The sequence below is a fragment of the Fusarium fujikuroi genome, chromosome FFUJ_chr06 (genome assembly GCF_900079805.1).
Source record: "Fusarium fujikuroi IMI 58289 draft genome, chromosome FFUJ_chr06".
Lineage (NCBI taxonomy): Eukaryota > Fungi > Ascomycota > Sordariomycetes > Hypocreales > Nectriaceae > Fusarium > Fusarium fujikuroi.
In genome coordinates, this window is record NC_036627.1 from 3,105,872 (window position 1) to 3,125,814 (window position 19,943).

At 46.6% G+C, this 19,943-nt stretch overlaps 6 protein-coding genes; 2 read left to right on the forward strand and 4 right to left on the reverse strand.

Moving 5' to 3' along the window:
• Window positions 1-150: 150 nt before the first annotated feature.
• On the forward strand, window positions 151-687 carry FFUJ_06278 (probable cyclophilin E; the record flags this gene model as incomplete). XM_023579586.1 has 2 exons in its annotated part: window positions 151-183; window positions 232-687. The coding sequence occupies 2 exons, from the start codon at window positions 151-153 to the stop codon at window positions 685-687; spliced, it is 489 nt and encodes a 162-aa protein (XP_023432397.1).
• A 452-nt stretch (window positions 688-1,139) lies between these two features.
• Window positions 1,140-2,455, reverse strand: FFUJ_06279 (uncharacterized protein; the record flags this gene model as incomplete). XM_023579587.1 has 2 exons in its annotated part: window positions 1,140-2,186; window positions 2,387-2,455. 2 exons carry the CDS (start codon window positions 2,453-2,455, stop codon window positions 1,140-1,142), a joined length of 1,116 nt encoding a protein of 371 aa, XP_023432849.1.
• Window positions 2,456-4,425: 1,970 nt separating this feature from the next.
• Window positions 4,426-5,478, forward strand: FFUJ_06280 (uncharacterized protein; the record flags this gene model as incomplete). Its single annotated transcript, XM_023579588.1, has 1 exon — window positions 4,426-5,478. One exon carries the CDS (start codon window positions 4,426-4,428, stop codon window positions 5,476-5,478), a length of 1,053 nt encoding a protein of 350 aa, XP_023432398.1.
• Window positions 5,479-5,850: 372 nt separating this feature from the next.
• Window positions 5,851-7,760, reverse strand: FFUJ_06281 (probable glucokinase; the record flags this gene model as incomplete). XM_023579589.1 has 4 exons in its annotated part: window positions 5,851-5,945; window positions 6,021-7,398; window positions 7,458-7,537; window positions 7,664-7,760. 4 exons carry the CDS (start codon window positions 7,758-7,760, stop codon window positions 5,851-5,853), a joined length of 1,650 nt encoding a protein of 549 aa, XP_023432399.1.
• A 5,292-nt stretch (window positions 7,761-13,052) lies between these two features.
• On the reverse strand, window positions 13,053-14,344 carry FFUJ_06282 (probable PSA1-mannose-1-phosphate guanyltransferase; the record flags this gene model as incomplete). XM_023579590.1 has 4 exons in its annotated part: window positions 13,053-13,949; window positions 14,009-14,155; window positions 14,243-14,286; window positions 14,338-14,344. The coding sequence occupies 4 exons, from the start codon at window positions 14,342-14,344 to the stop codon at window positions 13,053-13,055; spliced, it is 1,095 nt and encodes a 364-aa protein (XP_023432850.1).
• A 3,676-nt stretch (window positions 14,345-18,020) lies between these two features.
• On the reverse strand, window positions 18,021-18,767 carry FFUJ_06283 (uncharacterized protein; the record flags this gene model as incomplete). XM_023579591.1 has 2 exons in its annotated part: window positions 18,021-18,367; window positions 18,737-18,767. The coding sequence occupies 2 exons, from the start codon at window positions 18,765-18,767 to the stop codon at window positions 18,021-18,023; spliced, it is 378 nt and encodes a 125-aa protein (XP_023432400.1).
• Between the last annotated feature and the right edge of the window lie 1,176 nt (window positions 18,768-19,943).

Genomic DNA, 19,943 nt, shown 5'->3' on the forward strand with positions numbered 1-19,943 from the left:
ATGTGAAATGTTTATCTTGATCTTATAGCCCAACAACCAGTGACCTCGCTCCTCCATGTTGCTAGACTAAAGCTGGTTGTGTCTACGGGTTTGGCAGATCATAAATTTCCCCTCCATCATAAACAACTTACAACCAACAGCATCGCAATCATGGCAACGAACATATCACTCGAGACCACAATGGTACGTCGCAAACTCTCGTCTTTGACTACAGCTACTGACAGGCTACAGGGCTCGCTCACCGTTGAGCTCTACACCAACCACGCCCCCAAGACCTGCAATAACTTCACCACCCTTGTCCGTCGCGGCTACTACGACAACACCATCTTCCACCGCATCATCCCCAATTTCATGATCCAGGGCGGCGACCCAACGGGAACGGGTCGCGGAGGAAGCTCTATCTACGGCGACAAGTTCGAGGACGAGATCGATCCGGGTCTCAAGCACACAGGCGCTGGCATCTTGAGCATGGCCAACGCAGGCCCCAACACAAACGGATCGCAGTTTTTTATCACGCTTGCGCCTACACCTTGGCTCGATGGCAAACACACTATCTTTGGAAGGGTCAAATCCGGCATGAGTACTGTGAAGAGAATGGGCATGGTCAAGACTGGGTCTGAGGACAGGCCAAACGAGGACATCAAGATTGTCAAGGCTCGCATTGTAGAGGAGGAGGAGGAGGTCTAGATAGAAGGCATTCGCGGGGTGGATTATACATCTCTAGCATTGGCGTTCAGGATTAAAAGTTACAAGTCGTGGTCACGGTCACGGCCAAAGTCACAGGTCGCGTTCAAGATCATATATCTGCAAATATCCATTGTTGTTGTACTCATTACGCCAAAAACGCCCCGGTCCCTTTTCCATGGATGCTGTGAATATCCGGTCCCGGTAACCTTAGCCAACCAGCTCGCCATTCCAATGCAATGATGTATTGATGATAATACAAGTAGAGTAAATGTTCTTGAGAAGCAAGCGATAAGCAAATGATGCCCTTTGTCGCGTGACGTACTGCCTGCTTCTATCGTATCCAACCATAACATTCATACTGATGCCTGTAGGCCAGGCTGACGTCAAGAGGACAGCCTGACACGCCATCAGATCGATGATATATCGCTCATGATGCTGTTCCCGAGCGAGATCTACTGGGGAGGGGATGAGAGAGTGTCTGAAGATTCTGATTCTCCAGTTGCCTCGCGGATGAGGCTAGACTTGGGCTTGGGTGACCCCAGCGGAGGTTTGTTCATCTTAAGCTTCTTAACAGGACTGATACCCTTAGACACAACCTTCTTGGGTGCCACCTCAACGGATTCACTGTTGCTGTAGTCGGCCTTTTGCTCCTGGCTTAAGGACGACAGGCCCTTGGGTTTGTCCTTTTTGAGGCTCGGCTTCGTCTTGAGAATCACCTTCTTGGTGACCGAGGAAGTAGGCTTGAGCTTCTTTTTCTTGTGACTGTTCTCAGAATCTTCCTCTTCATCGCTGGCATCGCGCTTCTTCGGGCTGGCGGCGCGGGAGCCTGGCGCAGGAGTCGCCTTTTGTGATGAAGGTGGCGTTGTGTCATTCTGAGATCCGCCATTACTCAACTTCTGCGCTGCAGCTCGACTGGCATTGCGACCACTGTTCCCGATGCACGAGCCCATATGGTTATTCAGTCGAGTGACGAGAATGCAACGCTTGCATTTGCTGCAAGTAGCGGAGGGGAAAGAAAGAACATTGGGCGGTCGCTGTTCGGTATTGGGAGAATCGGTATTATTCTTTTCCATGTCCTTCTTCTTCTTGCCTCGACCGGGACCTTGAGGAACCCAGCTCTGACCATAGATGTCGCACCCAGGCTTATCAATATAAGGATGTTTCTTGCAGTAGATGACACCGGGATCTGGTTTTTGAGCGCCTTTTCCGTCCGTCGGGTATAGGAGTCGGGGCAGATGGCATCGGGGGCACAGAATCTCAGCGGTCGTCTTGAGAGGATTGCCCTTCAGCAATACTTTTCCATCCTCGTATATAGCGGCGTCGGTCTCAATCCGTACGTCCGGTTTTGAGTCTGGCGTTGAGCTGTCGGACGCGTCGGATGCCAGCTTCTCGATGCGAATGGCAGCGGTGGTAGCTCTCGCAGTCTTCTCTTCGCGGTGCGTCTTCATCAATAGATCGCTCAGAACGTTGTAAAGCACATCGTCTAGTACAGCATGTGCCTGAGGGAGGTTCGCATTAGCGATTAATTAGAAAAGACATTGCCGATGGAAGGCGAGCAACAATTTCGAGGCAATGCTGCCGCGATAGGGGGCGCAGAGATGAGCAATCACCACAGAGGGCATGATGGCGCTCGCGGACGGCGACTGGTTTCGCATCGCAGGGAGGTGGACATGTAGAGAGATAGAGACCGAATACTTACCAACTTATCCATCGGAGCAGCATCATCTGGAGCGCTTATGACGCCCGCCCTGCCCGTGCCAGCATTCATGATGTCGCCGGATATCCTGAGTCCGAGCCAGGGCCGACAAGTTTGTAAGGAACAATACTGTAGAGCGGAGGGTGTGTAACTGAAATCGTGTGATGATGCCGAGGAGCGAAACGGCAGCTACCGGGCGGAGGGGGGGTGTGCACGGAATTGCAGCTGGGGTACAGTAGTGTTACTGAGGTGAATACGGAGTAGGGGCGCTGGTTATTGCGATAAGAGAAAAAAAGTTTGGGGGAGAAAATATCGAAAGTTGAAGGTGAGAGAATTAATCGTGCAAGAGGAGGAATAATTAAATGTTTCGGAGTAAGAATGACGAGTAATTGTCACTCTGATCCGGATGAAACAATGAGTAAACCAAATGATAGGGAGTGGTGAGATGAATAAGGTAACAATTGATGAGTTTCTATTCTCCAATCTTGGTTTGCAGGAGGTTCCCAGCGCAGTGCGCTACAAGTTCAGCGTTTGCGTTCGGTAGGTAGCCGGGGAGAAATTTGAGATGGATCGATACCTACTGACGAACGGCCCAAGCGACGAAATAGGTGGCACGCTTATTGAAGCGAGCAATTCAAAAGGAAAAGAACAAAAGAACCACAAATGCAGTGACAAAATTTTTGATGCCAGCGATGAACCAAAGATGACGAGACGGTTGGTTCTGATGGTTCAAAGTTCAAGGGGAAGATTTTTGGCAAAAAAAATAAAAGTCAACGTTAGCAGAAGCCACCGAGCCTGAGCCTCAGTGAGAGTCAGTGTGCCCCAGCGCCCAGTGCTCACCTCCGTCGGTATCAGCCACTGAAATTAGAGACGTAGAGTTTGGGAGAAGAACGGGCATGGAGTCAGTCATCTCCACTCATAACGAATCTGACAAGATTAGGGGTTGCTATTTATCTTACCACAGCCCGATAATATTATCATTCAGGGACCGAGTCTAGCATACTTACCTACAGACGGGATGTGAAAGGTATCTAAGGTGGCGCCTCAGGGAGCAAGAAAATATCAGACCTTGATACAAGGTGTCAAAATAAGCTCAGCAAAAGGTATACCGAGCTTATCCTAAACTCATACTAAGTTACCTAAGTCTTTTTGTCATTAAAGAGCAAAGTCCCGAGTTTTCTTTCCTCCCCTAGGGCAGTTATCGAGATCGATTGATCAAGATCCAGCAGCCTCGCTTGTATGAAGTTTAATTGATGACCATGGCAGATGCAAGGGGCGATCGATCACCTTCGACTTGGATGTCACTCATGCAGCTCATAGTGTACGGCTTTTATACCAAAGATTGCCCAAAGAACGAAGGAAACCCGACATAAAAGAGTCTATTCCGAGGGAGCAGTCAACAGAATATGTTTCATTACCGTATAGTGGTTATACTCATCCCTAGAGTTGCTCATGTGCTATCTGTTACCATCCATGGATCTACGAAGGATGTAATACTGCACGACACTAACCAAACCACTTACTCATCCTGCATCTCACAAACGACAACCGTCAATCGACTTTCAGGGGCGGGTACCCTTAAGAATATCGGCTGCTGCTAAATTTATCTAATTCCCATCAAGGGGTTCCCTTTAACGAATGGCGATCGACTTCAATCTAGATCTCTCACGTGGGATTGGCTATCCCTTCCATCATCTTGAATGCCATTCATTGGGCGATCCGCGCTAGTGGCTATCCAAGAGCCTCATCCCCTTTCTGGTCTTCCATGCTTTCTCGACCCTTTGGAGTACATACCTCCACGAAAGCATAATCCTCATTGCTCCGGATTGACACTTAGACTCAAAGAGTGCATAGTTTAGGGTTTCAGCTGGGTGATTGTCTCACTTCTCCCAACCTTTTGTTTTCTTTTCCCTTGTTTACAGTTGGTTGATATCTGCAGAATTCTGTCTCATATAAACAACCTCCGTCCTCTCTCAACAAAATACAACCTCTACCCGCCTCCATCATCCTCCAACTGCACATTTACTCACCTCCACGTCAATATGTCACTTCCGTCCACAAAACCCGCCCAAACCTCTATCCGATCCTTCTTCTCCGCAAAAACACCCAAATATGCTCCTCCGCCTTCTCAGGGGGCTTCCATAGAACTCCCACCGCCTCCCCCGCCTCCTGCTGCTACTGCCCCTCCACCAACCTCGAAGGCGCCAGACTCCACGATAGCCTCGTTCCAAATCCCGCCTCTGCCGACATCTCTTCCTCAAGAAGCTGCGATCCGGTTGGTCTCGAACGACGATATCAATGCTCTACGTCGCATCAACGCCCTTCTTCTCCCCATCAGCTACCCCGACAACTTCTACCAACGTGCAGTTGATCCGACGTCTGGTCGCTTCTCCCGAGTCATCACCTGGGCTCACGATGGTTCCGAAGCCAAGGTCGTTGGCGGTGTCGTTTGCCGTGTTGAACCAATCCTCGATTCCAATAGCCAGGGTGTCATGCCCCAGAATCTATACATTCAGTCGCTATGTTTGCTCTCACCTTATCGATCGCTGGGTCTCGTGAACGCTGCAGTGGACAATATCATCGCAGGCGCTGTATCGGACCCCAACTTGAATGTGACAACTGTCACGGCCCACGTTTGGACTGAGAATGAGGAGGGTCTGAAATGGTATGAAGGTCGTGGCTTCAAGCGCGAGAACCAACCTATTGAGGGCTACTATCTCAAGCTGCGTCCCAATTCAGCCTGGCTAGTCAGCCGTCCAACTGGTGCTTCTGTCCGGAACTTGCTACCTTCTTCCTCTTCTGCGCCTCAACAGAGTGTGCCTACGAGTGCAACTGCTGAGATTGCCAACCTGGACACAGCGTCAGGTCCTCCCAGAAATAGCACCTCAAGACCTCCCATGCCACAGTCTGGGAAATCCTATCAAAATCAACGACCTGAGACGGAGTGGAATGATCTCCCTGACGATATGGCAAACAGCCGTCTCGCACCGCCGCCCCGGGTAGGAAGTACTGGTTCTGGTGCAAGCTCTAGAAGCAGCTCTGCGGCGCGAAAGAAAAGGGATAGGTCTTATCCCGCGGCTGCGTTTGGGAATTAAGGCATAGACGTGGAAGACGTGATTGATGTAAGGTGCTGCTAAAGAAGAATAGATTGTTTCACGATGGTATACGATTTCAACGGTTCGGATGAGCTAGACGCACTTCAGAAAAAGACACAATATTAGACTTACCATAATAATAAACCAATAATTACTCCAGCTGTTCCTCGGGAAACTGAACATCAGATTATTCGTCTTAAAACTAGTTGCCTATACTTATACAACTTTTGAATGTGGGTAAAAACAGCCGAAGCGATGAAAATGTGGAAGAAAACGCCAAGGGCCCAAAGATGAACATGATCACATCCCTATATACATAAATCTTGACACGAGTTATCAACTCAGAAACATAACACCAATACATGCAGTTGCTCATCGACGCTTGTTATACCATATAGCTGCTAGCGCAAGGAGTCCGACAGCACCGCCAATGAGGAGTGCCTGGTTAGAGACTGGTGCTGAATCGACTATTAGATTGTTAGCAAATGTCGCTTAGGCAGAAGCCGAAGTTTGAATGGCTTGGGATGAAGGGTAGAACGTACGGATCGCATCAGAGGACTTGCGAGCGCGGTTGGACTCAGATCTCAAGTCAGTCAAATAATCTTCGGGCTTCTCCCTGCCAGCAGCCACCAAGGCAATTAGGGCGGCGCCGACACCGCTACCGTCCTTAGCGATACCGATGCGGATCTTCTCAGCACCCTGTGGTCCAATGCCGTCGATGGCACGGAGGGCCTCGTAGATCATATCGCGGAAGAAAGGGTAGTGCTCGACGAGACTGCCATCGACACCGATATCAATAACCTCTTCATCGAGATCATTGAGCTTGCCAGAGTTGAGGGCGATGGCACCAATGGCGACAGCTGACAATCGAGCAGCGCGACGACCAACAGCATTGGAAACGGACTTGAAAGCCTGAGCGTCCTCGAGTGAGGGAGTATAAACACTGAGGAGGTTCTCGAGCTCCTGGCGAAGGGTAGACAGTTCAGGGGTATTGTCAGCTGCCGCAACGGACATGATGGAGCTGTCGAGTCCCCAAGGCTTAAGGAAGCCAGACGATGGCGCGATGTTTGTGGTTGTGCCCCAGTCGTTCGTGCTCGAGTTGAGATCCTTGAACAGAGACGAGCTCTCATTGTTGATCATATCGGCCATGGCAAGTCGGACAATCTCGCCCAAGAACATACCAGACACCCGCTTCTCGAACATTTGAAGGCCAGGGTTTACACTTTCGGCGTCAAGAGCCTTATCCCAAGGTGTTGATGGTAAAACATTGAGCTGGTTGTCAAAAGAACCCCACTCTGTGTTGACAACCATCTCTCCTGTTGATTGATCGTACTCCCCAGAAATAGGCTTCTTGATGTTGCTCAGCTTTTCCATGTAGGCACCGTTGGTGCCGGTACCAAAGATGGCACCGAGCACAGATCGGCTCTTGCTGGTTGAAGTGTAGGATCGAGCCATGAGAGTGCCGACAGTGTCGTTTACGAGCGCCGCAACCTTGACGGGGAGGTGGAGCTTGTCGATCTCGGTCTGAAGCAGAGCGCAGACGTCCTTGCCTATGGCATCAGGAATGTCAAAGCCCTTGGTCCATCGAATTAGCAGACCCTTGTTAATAGCTAGCTGCTTGACAGGGAAGCTAAAGGTGAAACCCAGGCGGAAAATATGTTCATCGCGATAACCCGAGGGAGTACTGGCAGTGTTGCGACGGCGCAGGTGGGAGTTGAAGTGGTCGGCGTGGTGCTCCTTGAGGAAGATCTCGATCTGCTTGGCGAGGAAAGAAAAGAGCTGTGCGGAGGTCTTTGCGACCATAAGCTCCTTCGGAATGGCAACCTTGTTGTAAGTGAGGTTAAAGGTGGTGTCACCGTTGAGCATGATGGAGCAAACTCGGAAGTTTGTGCCTCCCAGATCAACGGCCAAATACAGACCCTGGTGAGGGAGGATCAGTCTGGACAGCTTCACAAGCCAAATGTGGATAAAAAAATTACCTTTTCTGTGCCATTGGGAACGCCGGTGACGTAGGTAGGAATTTGCTGGAGGCTGGTACCCTCTTTGTGAAGACCCTCATCTAGGAAATTGTGAGTTTGGGGTTTGTTGAGGGTTTAAAGCCAAAATGGGAGAAAATGCGCATCATGACAACGAGCTACAGTAGCACCGCGGCGCAGATTCTACGTGGAGCGAGGGGTGAGCATACCCATTTGCCTCAAGAACTCCTTCACATGATTGTTAAGTTCCTCATCGGAGAAGTCGAACTCTTGGACGATACGGTTGGACTCGTCAGCGAGAGCCATGGTGATAGCTGGTGATGTAGGCGGCGTGGTCGTGAAGAGAGGGGGGATATAGCAGACAGCTTCGGATGCTGAAGGGACTGGTGGTGGGGATGAGAGAGAGAATTGAGGGAATAAAAGGTGAAGAGTTCGTGGAGAAAACAATTGGAGGAGAGAGGAGAAGGAAAGCAAAATTGAGGCGCTGGCGGACGACAACGAGGTCAAAAGGTTTCTTGGGAATTTGAGCTCTGGCTGCTGCTGGAGCTTGGCGTCACCGTCACTGAGGACAAGCTGGGAGAGCTGCTGACGGAACCTGTGTCAGTGGCTGATCAACTACCAATGACGACTGGAAATGGGGGATGTTTTCTGGGGCCTGGGGATCATGGAGTGATGACAAGGGCCAAAGTTTCTGAGACTGGGCATTGCCATTGAGCGTCGCCGAATGGGCCCGAATTGCAGTGGATTTTTTAATACCACGAGCCTCACTCCAGCTGCTTCCTTCTCCTGATTGAGGCGCCGTCCCCATGGTTCTGAAGCACCCAACCCAATCGAAGTGTCGCCGGGCGGCCGTGGAGAGGCCGTTCAAGTGGAGAGATGGTGGAGGTGTGGTCGGTGGTGCTCGGGGTGCGGGGGAGAAAGCTCATAGAGGCTCCGCTAATACGCCGAACTTGGCCGTGTCTTGCTTCCAACGTCTTGTTTTTTAGGGTGCTTGGTCTCTAATAAACCATAATAATTATTTCTTGAGGCTCACGTCCCGCGAGCATATCCACTAGGATGCCGTCATAAGCCAACTTGGCCCCAGTAAAAATAAAATAAAGAGTTGCCAGTTATCCCCAGCCGGGAAGATGATGCTATCGTCAAGTCCCTCAGCTGGATGTACCCTCACCAGTAAGGTTTCGGTCAGGTCATGCCATGCATCATCTTCATGAGCCGAGCTCAACCCAGTCCCAGTCTTGCGGTACGGGAGGGTGATTTCAGGACTGGAGAGCCAAAGATGGGGCAACGGGGAGACAAATGGACGTGTGGGTGAAAGGCGGGATGACGGGGTAGGAATGATACTGTAAAATGATATGATGGCCCCAGAAAATACCAAGCACAGGGAAAAAAGAATACCGTGTAGAAATGCCAACTTACCACCAGAATCAGCATAAGAGCTACACATGAGACAAGGAACCGAGGCCAAAAAGGGCGCTTCTTCGTCTTAATCTCATGTCCATGTCCATGTCCATACACCTGCACCTGCTGTGCCTCCATTGTCTAATTGACCACCACTGCTAAGCCAGGGCCCTGGCTGTGTCTTGGTGCACTCTCGTGGTGAATTTCAAGAGATTTTCTGGCCTGCTTTGGTCGCGTGCTTGGCTAGGATTTTCTTCTCAATGAGTTTCGTAGAACCAATGACCTCCCGATCGTAAGAGTGTCGGCAATGAGGTGACAAACAGTCAGAGAGTTCTTAGCAAAGTCTAGATCTCCGTTGTTGTGGTCGTTGCTAAATTGTGGTTTTTGAAACGGCCCGTCTCCTCCGTACCGGGTGCACCAGAGCGGAAGAAGAAACCGTCAACTTCCACATCAATGAACCGCCTCGACTTATCATGCGAGATTCGGAGGGGGAACTTCGGCGCTTGGTCTGGTGAGTCTCCTGTTGGGTGATGCAGAGGTCGGGTTGGTGTAATGTAAGTGGTGGGCTGGACCCGGCACAGCGTTTCGTGGCTTGAGCCTCAAGGACAATGATACACTGGCATTCACAATGTCAGGAACGATATACAACATGCCCCGTCTCTTCCGTGCCGTGGTTTATCCTCGAAATACCGCAATCGTTCGAGAACAAGATGGTGATCTGTGTCGTGTGGTGTGGGTATAACGAGACGTTTTGAACAAAATGGCAGGGTGGTAAATAGCTTCACGTTTTATGCCTCAGACGCGGGTTGGGAATGTAGGTAGGTAGGCAAGCTTCTGTGGCAGGATTTGAAGAGTCGTGCTCAGTCTTTTCTGTCTTCCTTAATTTCGTAAAAACTTTGAGGACTTATAAGGGACAAAGCCGGTCAAATGTAAAAGATGGTAAACTTCGAGGAAGACGCCCCCATTCTACGACACCGCTCTTCATCCATGAGTTACCTACCTACCTACCTTAACCAAGAAAGAGTTGAGCTACTTTCCCACCCCTGGGCAGTAATAATCCCTCCTATTAACCTTTCTTAACTCGATAGTCTTCCTTCGATTTCAAGAATCTCGGAGAAGCCATCGCTCTTTTGGCAGCACCGTGCATAACATTAGGTCCGAGGCCTGAATTACGCTTCAATGTGAGTCTTCTGTTCTTGACAACGAATTCTCACGTCTCCCTGCTTCAATCTCTAGGTGAGGGCAACCGCTGAATATTACTGCAATTGAATGTTGGAGTCAAAATTTATAATTTTAAATGATTTTGTCAAATTCTCTAGACGTCTTCGTGATAATGGACGTAGTAGAGCCACCATTGTCTTGCAGTCTTATGGCTATCCTCGCCGGGCCGCATTCCCTACTGCTTGACCCATCTGTGTTTGGGGAAACCTGGCCTAATGATCACGTCTACAACCAATCAGAAATCCACTCGCTAACGTTATTATATTCGAGGTTTGTTTGGGCTTTAATTATCTACCACTGAATCTCTGTTAATGTGGTTGATAAGCGAGCGCTCCAGATAAGCGAGTGCTCTAAAAATCCCTTAACCTTATATTTAACTATTTAATTAATTAGTTTTTAACTATTTAATATGTTATAATCCTTAAATGAAGCTAGAATCCTTTTTGCCTTTTAGGTCCTTTAAAATAACTTAAAATTAAGTCTTTAATAGGCTGCAGATATCTATAAAGTTAGCTACTTTACTTTATATTATTACTAAAATAGTACTTAATTATAATATAATTCTATCTTAAATTTATAGAGACTATTTAATCTAGAAGAGAAGATAATAGTTTAATTTATTCTTAACCTAGATTTATAAGGATTTCCCTTATAATTGCATTTTATAGAAGAAATAGCTAATTTCCTACTAGCTAATTGTAATATATTACCTATTAGTAAGTGCTAGGCTTATAACTTTATAAAGTAATAATTAAAGCTAAAGATATATTTATTTTAAAGATATAATTATTAAAGAGCTAAATATAAAGATCTAATTATTATTTATAGCTAGTTTAGATTTATATAGAATATAATTATAAAGTATAATATTTAATTAAATAATATATAGAACTTTAATAAGACTGGCTTTATAATAGGCCTTATTATGGCTAGAATGGCTATTATAGGTTTAAAAATATAAAAAAGGCTAAAATTAATATAGCCTAGAAACTAGAAATAGATTACTATAATTTAGGTAATTAATATAGAAGGTTAAGTAATTATACTATTTATTATTAATATAGGCTAATATTACCTTATTAATTAATATTAAAAATATAACTTTCTATTAAATTAAGTTATTATAATAAGTTAAAATAGATAGATAAATAATAAGCTAGGTCTTAAGTAACTAAAGCACTTTAATTAATTTATAATTAACTAATTAACTGGTTTTTATTATCTCTTAATCCTTAATAGTTATAAAAGCCACTATTTAGCTAATTTTAAAAGATATTATAAGGAGAATAAGATTATTATACTCTATATACCTATTTATATATTTTATTTACTTTAGCCTCTTAATATTAAGTACTTTAGGCCGCTAAAAAAGGCTTATAGTTAAAAAATAGAGTATTTAATTAAATACTTTATAATTTATATTTTTAAAATTAAGTTCTTTTTTGCCTTTTATACTATATTTAAAGCTACTTTTATAAAAAGTAATATTTAAAGGGGTTTTAAAGAAGCTAGACTTACTTCTTTTAACTTAAAAACTGTAATCTTAAAGCTTAATATATAGCTATAGACCCTAATGCCTTTTAAAAAGGCCACTTAATTATTAATACTATAGGCTTTAAAGACTCTAAAGATAGTTATTAAGACCTAATTTTAGTTTAAATACCTTAATAATTAAATTAAATACTATTATAGTAACTCCCTAAAGTCAATATTAAGAGCCTTAAAGTCTTTTATAAAAGAAATAATAGCTATAATATATAAAAATATATTATTAAAAGCTAAAGTTTAAAATCTTTAAGATATAAATAAGATATTAAGCTAGTGCTATAAGGCAAAAAGGACTAAATTATAAAAAAAGAGGACTATAACTATATAGAAAGTATTATAAGTAATTAATTAAATAGATATTAATATATAGGTAATAGCTAAATCTTTAAGAAGTAGTAATTAAAAAAGGTTAAAGCAATTAGGCAGTTAGCGCTATAGTATATATAGTAAAGGCAGTTATAATATAAAGACTTATTAAGTAGCTCTTAAGTTATTTAGGGAGGAATTTAATAAGTAAAAGCCAGCCTTTTTAAACTATAGCTTAAGCTTTTAAGCTATAGGTTAAAAAGGTTAAAGAAAGTGGAGCGCTTGCTTATCTGGAGCGCTTGCTTATCAACCACGTTATACTTCATGATAAACAGACCGGAAAATCCTCAAGTAGATTTATATGCCCACATAAAAGTCGCCTCTAGAATCACCTAACACCTACACTAGGGATGCAAGAAAGCCTAGGATCTCGATCCTGAGTGATAGAAAGATTTTAGTTATTTAGTCCAACTTGAAGGGATTCTTTTCTGAGTTTATTTAATATTCTCTTTTGGAGTCTGAAGCTTTCCTACCCCTCCTCGACTGCTCCCTCCACTGGATTTGAATCAGAGCCAACAGGGTAAGCCACGCAGTGCATGTCCGGGGATGTCTCAGAAAACGTCAGCAAAGCCCCGACTACACATAACTTGTCTTGCTGAGCAATTTTAACACATCTCACAAGGGAAAGGAAATGCAGTAAAGTTCCAAAATGGTATTGAGCCACCTTCTTTAATACAAATAACTGTAACATAGACGTTTAACATGACTGCCTAAGAGAGCTGTCATGAACCCTGCCTGCCCAACTGCCTTGTTTTTGTCCTTCCATGGCTTGCCTGCCTGCCCTCCCTCTGTAAATATCGACCTAGACGCCAGATAAACACGCATAAAGGGGCATTAGACAATTGCACAAAGGTATTAAGATAGAGAGAGCGGCAGGCTCTTGATTTCCTCCCGCCGAGCCTCCATGGTATAGAATGGTGGCCAGCACATCTCCCAAGAGTGGTGAAGTTTGCTTCTTGAATTCTTCTTCGTCGTTGTCGTTCAAGATTAGAGCGTAAATGAGAAATCTCGCTGGTGTGTCCTCCAGCGAGCTTCGAATAAGGTGATGCTTCGTTAGATCGCTCCTTACATGATAATGGCAGGAATGTCGACGTTAGCCTTGATAGATTTATGGGGGAGGACGCTGCCACCGTTGACGTAAATCTCGTCACCAATTGTGACATCGTCGCCGAGAACTGTCACGTTCTCGAGACGAGCCCATCGGCCAACGGTACTGTTCCAGCCGACGATGGTGGACTTGACCCAGGCGTGGTCCTTGACCTTGGAGCCACGGAGCAACACACATCGTTGCAGGCGGACACCGTCACCAATAACGACATCAGGTCCGATTGTGACATTGGGTCCGATCCTGCAGTTCTTGCCAATCTTGGCAGAGGGGTGGATCATGACATTTCCACCGTGGACGTAGGGCTCAGTGGGAGGAGTGAGCTCCTTGCTGCCCTTCTTTGTGAGGGAAGAGAGGTACAGGCATGTACCGCTGAGGAAGTCCTTGGGCTGTCCAACGTCCATCCAGAAGCCCTCAAGGTCGAAAGAGTGAAGCTGGTTGTCCTTGACCATAGCGGGGAAGGTCTCCTTCTCGATAGAAGTCGGGCGGAGCTCGATACGGTCGAGGATGGAAGTGTTGAAGATGTACATGCCGGCGTTGATACGGTTGCCAACGAACTCGACGGGCTTCTCGACAAATCGGTCGATCAAGGAACGGTGACCGGGCTGGTGGACAACAACACCATACTTGGAGGGTTCCTCAACCTTGGTGACAACAATGGTACCCTCATTACCGTGGTTCTTGTGGAAGGCCAGGAGGTCCTGGAAGGGGTAGTCGCAGATGACATCGGAGTTGAGGACGAAGAAGGGAGAGTCGTCCTTGGCGAGAATGCTCTCAGCAAGCTTCAGGGGTCCAGCGGTATCGAGGGGCTCAGTCTCGACGGAGAATTCGATGTTGATGTTGTACTTCTCTTCGTACTGCAGAAAAGGTCAGTTATATGGCTTTTAAGGAGAATTTAAAGGCTCCAGGGTCTTACCTCAGCCAAGAACTTCTCCATGATCTCAGGTCTGTAGTTGACAGCAAGGACGATATCAGTGACACCCGCCGCGACCAGCGCCTCAATCTGGTGCACAATCATGGGCTTGTTGGCGAACTCGACAAGAGGCTTGGGGAGAGTGAGGGTCTGTAATGCGCCACAGCATGTCAGTCACACACAAAACAAATATTGGAGGAGTGCACAGGAGTTTCGCGCGCCTGAGGGGTAACGTACGAGAGGGCGAAGACGAGTGCCAAAGCCGCCGACAAGAATAAGTCCTAACCATTTTTAGCTGCTGAAGAGGTTGAGAGTGGCCAGATAGAGCATACCTTTCATGATTGCGGTATTGAGAGGCTGTTACGTGGTGGAATGCGTTGGAGCAACGTAAGTCAACAGTGACAGAAAGTAAAGAACAGAGAGCGACAGCAGCGAGGTCCTGAAAAGAAGGAAGCAACCTCGACAGGATTAGATTAAGGAAGAATAAAATGTTTAAAGGGTATCGGGTATCTCGAGAGATTGAGTATCTGGATCAGAGTCAAAGTGAAGGTCAGAGAGAAAGGGGAAGATCAGGAGGAGAAGAGAAGAAGAAGAAGCTCAACTTTGAACTCAGGAGAGAGACCACGAGCAGAGGGAAGTGGGGATGTTCTAAAAAGGCCAACGTGGGTTAAATGCAGCCAGAGAGACGACCTAGGCAGGCTGAGAGTGGGGAACTGGACCCAGATTACAGGGGACGACACGGGCTGCCAGTGCCATAGCCCAGGGTCTAACTCAGGTTAGGCACGTTAGTTTTCAGCGGCTTCGAGATTTGACTTCCAGCTACGATCAAGATCTCTGTAGAAACGCAACTCAGTCACTTGTTTCATGATGCTCGAGTTATCTAATCTGCTAGTAGCGAGAGGAAGTCTGATGCTTGTATCTCATTCACGTCATTCATCATTGACCTTATCAGAGTATGTTTCTGTAGTAACTTCCACAATGGCTATCACCGCCTTTGTTCCCGATCCCTTCATCTCCAGGCCAGAACATCGCAAGGAATGCATCTGGACTCTCAACTCATTCACATCCAATAGTCAGTTAGTCTACGCCTCTCAGACTATTGCCATCTCCCACCCGGGCCACACAGACAAACGATCCGCGACACGAGGTCCTCTAATAGAAAGGGGGCTGCGTGCTCTTCTCACTCCAATCAAACAAGTCTTGCGGGTCATTGTGGCTCTACACCTTGTCCGTTCCCTGGCGAAATTATATTAAACCCCCTGTTCAGCGGATGGTTATTCTAGAATTGATTAATATCTGACATGGTTTTTATTGAATCTGAGAACAAATTATTATTTGAAACCTGTTGCTTCCCTCTGCCAGAGAAGGTCTGGAGATCTGGAGACCAACAACACCAAATTCATCAGTAATTAGACCCCCTAATTCCCTACACTGCATCACTTTATGCCAGACTGTGATTCTCAATCATGACAGCTCAAGGCTCAATTGATGGCCCCGACTCCTATTCCACAGTCTTTACCTTCTCATTTTTATCAGGTTGTTAGCTGATCGAGGCCCGAGCCAGTGGCACCATCTACTCTTCCTCAAGGCATTGATTTAGTTAAAGGAGAACAGGAGGTGGCCACATAACCACTCATAAGCTGACGTTCATTTCTACAACCCCTGGCAAGGACCCTGCAGCTCATTTACGAGAGTCCCTCGTGTTAATGGCGATTTCTACATTGGCTTTTTTCAACTGTGAATCTGGGATGACCTTCCAAGTATAGCACGCACATAACCCCGTGACTTTATTCAGAGTCTTTGTCACGTCTTGAATAGAAACAACTGCTCGTAACACAAAGAAAGACGTTCCACCTCACCCCATATGACTTCATCGTCGAAGGCGTTTTCATCTCTCAGCCTCTCCCGTGTCTCCATCTGACACGTCTGCTTAGTTTAGCGTGAACCCCTCCCTTTGCTCTTCTCTATTCTGATTGAGCTGTCAATAACCACCTCGTGACCCTCATGTGTAATAAACTTACAAACTCTGTCAACCTCCCCCTCATCCCTGAACCTATGCATGTGTATGGGATCCAGTTCGGCCAAATCACGATCGACATGTATCAAATGTTTGATGCACTACGGAGTATGTAACTCTCGTTCGATTATTCACCCCATAGTCTGTCCGTCTCACGGCTGCGCCATTCACGGCTGCGCCATACTCATAGCTTGTTCGACGTCACAATAGAGGTTGAAATATGTAACAGCTTAGCCTGCACTGACGATCCTCGCTGAAAGTTATCAGAGCCAGCAATAGAGTTTGAGATTGGTGGTGTTGCGTTCCCACCTCGTTAACAGCTGACAGTTGCTCGCGTTACCAAGATCCCGACAAATTCGTTTGTTGGTCTGACTTGTCGTTTCCTTATTGATTGCCGCTTTCAACCTAACTCGGCTTCTTGGTAGCATACGCAAACATTGTGGCTTTCTGAAGCCTGGATATTGCTAGAATTGAGTTTGAGCTGACTTCATCCGCCAACCTCAAACAACTGTTGGTGCACAGGATCAAGCCATCTGAGTTACACCGGGAATACCCCAGCTTATTATGTATGTGTAACACAGCAGTCCGTGGCTACATCTGGCTGATCATCGCTCGGTTGGTGGTCCTCGCCCTGACTCCAATGTCTTGGAGCCTCTGGACACTTATTCAAGCAGGTCTCAGAATGCATCCTGTAAGTCATTGGCCCCTTGGCTCGGAGCTATATGGTCTCCTCATTTCCCAATGGCCTTTCCTCAAAGCATTTGCCACTCTTTCTCTTATCAAGCGTCAAGGACCACATCGATTGAAAGGATGGCAGAGGTGATACAAGTATCACATGAGCAGTTAGAAATGCATCAAGATCAGGAAACACAAGGCGAGACACAAGAATCTACCGGCAATCGAGATTTTAGTAATAGTAATAAAAAAAGGTCGTAATCATTATCGTCGTTAATAGCGCATTGCCATCAAATTGCTCCATATTCCATGGTAGTTCTCATAATTCATCCCAGTCTCATAGTCCTCCACATTTTCTCATATCGTATCGTGATGGTGAAATTCAACGCTGGCTCCAACCATGCTTGTGCTTTTCCATCCGTCAAAGCAGAATACATATCTTCTTATCAGAGTCCGCCATCTGGACTGAGTAAAGTACCACTCCTCGCTAATCGTCAATTGTTCAATGAACCCCCGAAACAGTGTGCTTTTTTTTCTTTGTCATAGTTCGTCAAATTGTCGTCCAACGGGTCAAACCCAGCTTTGTGCGGTAACTGAGCAATAATGCCACTAACCAATTCAACTTTTAACCAAATGCAAATGTTTTTGAACTCTCCATCGCCCGTTCTTCGTTGTGTCACTGTTCTCGAGCATATGATATCAACCTGAGTGGTGGGTTGGTGGCACCTTGCTTGCGTGGTGTTTTTTCAGACCAATCGCTATATCAAAAAACCCATGCAATGTGTGACGGCATCCAACAGACCACCGGAAAGGGCCAAGGGAAGAAAATCAGAGTAAGCCGAATGTGTCACAACATCTTTCCTCGCGGAGAAAAAGGACACCGAACGGTGACCTGTAAAAGAAAATGCCGCCCGTAGAAATGTAAGATAGCATCTAAATCGTGTCGTGTCGTCATGATTCGTTGGCAGCAGGTAGGATATATCAAGATATATATCGCTGCTCCCCAGTGAAAAGTGAAGAACAATGGGGTAAAACAGTAAAATGAAAATGAAAATGAGGTTGAAATGTGGTGGTAGTAGCGGAAAAGGGGGTAGCTGATAACTCTTCGTGAGAGAGATTGCCAAGGAGGGAGGTTGGTTTGGGTATATCCTTGGGATTGCTGTGAAGCATTTCAACCGCTTTTAAGTCGTCTTGTGTGTGATTCCTTCCCCTCCTGTCTTTCAACATTCTCCCATACGGGCTGGCCATAACGCTGATCCAAACTCATCAGAGTATTGCCAAGCTGGACTCAATCGCCCGCCAATGGTTGACTCCTGGTGCTTTCTAGTCGAATGAGGCAGTCGAGCTACTGCTGGAATGGTGACCAGATCGCCTACTGTGGCGGTCACTGTCTCGAGAAGACGTGTGACGGCTCTTGCGGCGACGAGACGGTTCCTGTGCAGGAAGTCCTTGAACGATACCATTGCGGGCCAGCATACCCCCATTGACAGAAAAGTTACGGCAGACCATGAAGGCACGCATAGCTGCGTTCTCTTGGGCTAGAACATCAGATTCGTATGCGAGGTCCGTTTGGTATTCGCGTCCATTGACAAGAACAAGGCAAGTGTAGCCGCTATGGTCCCGGTAGCACTCGTACATGGGGTCTGTCCATCCTCGGCGTCGGCAAAGGCCTGTTTCGCACATTGTTAGCAAACGGGTTCATGTCTCTGTAACGCCCAATACACATCCAAACGAACTGGTATTCATAGCATCCGTCTAAGGATTGAACAATGGGGATCAAGAAGCCAAACCCGGCATCTAGTTCAAGGTTTTCCATGTGCTCTCAGTCGTGTCGGACATCAAATTATTGCTCAACCTGTGTCACACAACACAACAAGGGTAGAACAATAGTTGTCTGTCACCACATGCGGGGAACATTTACCCTGCACGCCAACTTTTTTTTGCCTCGTTCAACCGATTGTGTCCCTGACAAGTTGCTGGTACCGTACACATGATTGCCATTGGAAAAAAAGGGATAGACTTCACAGCCGTTGACTTACTCTCAAGATATTGCATGTAGAAACCGCCCATTGTGATGTTGCTGTTGTTGGCTCTCACTAAATGTGACGAGTGGTGAAGTTGACGATGTGTGAGGTTGCAGTTGCAGTTATGACTGAAGGTTCAAAAAGGCGGGAATTCAAGCGTATAAGAGCTTATTGTGAGGCGGCAAAGACGGTGGAGAGAATGCAGAGCATGAGAGGGGATGTTTTTATGACCAAAGAATATCAATGGAGGAAACGCGAACAAAATAAACGCTTGTCTAGATCAAAATAGACGACTGATGCCGAAGACAGGGTTTAGCTCCGAGGACGAACTCCAGGATCGAGCGTTACAGCGGGTAGAGAGGATGTGGAGGTCGTAAGGGATGTCAGGAACCGAATTGCAACAACTGAAACAGGCCTCGCAAGTCTTGAGCGGCCGTTGAGGGTGGAGGAGGGTCCTGTCAAGATTACTCGATTCGTTGTGCCCAGAGTCAAAAGAAGCTCAAACGGCTGGCGTGAAAGATGAATTAAGAGGGATGGAGAGATTGGAGGAGCTGGAGGGTTTTTGAAACAGGAAAAGACGAATTTGAAAGGAAGAGCAATGTGGGAAAATACACAAGGATAACCTCAGCTGTGTTGAAATATCCGTCTTGAGTAATACTAGGTACTGAGTGTATGTACATCCATCCGCTGCAGTCGAGTTGAGCCGATGGAACGGCGAGACGTGTGTGCCTTTATTCCAGACAGCTTTTTAGCGTGGGACCGGGGGTGTCTGGAGACAGAGGACGACGCGCGAATGGAGATAGATGCAAGCAACGATGCGGCTCTCGAAAGAGTGTGACCCATCTTGCTGTGCTGGCCTACCTGGCTGCCAGTTGATCAAAACCGCTGGCGACTAGGCCACTCCACCGCAACACATGGAGGATGCAGCAAGCAGGCGATCTCTCTGATAAGTCTCAAAGTTAACGCCTTCGGCCACTGGCGTACCTCGAAAGAACTTAGTAGGTTCCTATTTTCCGTCTCAGTCCTTGCTCTGCAGCTAGCTGAACCCTTTCTCGCGGGTCAATTTTTATTTTCCTGTGTTGTCTCCATGGTGTCATTCTTCTTTGGCGGCCTTATTTGGCCCTCGCTCAAACTTTATATTGTTGTGATCGCTTGCCCATTTCTCTTTGTGATAGTTGTCTACAGGACAAATGCAAGCATAGTCAGGGCTTTGTATCCGGCC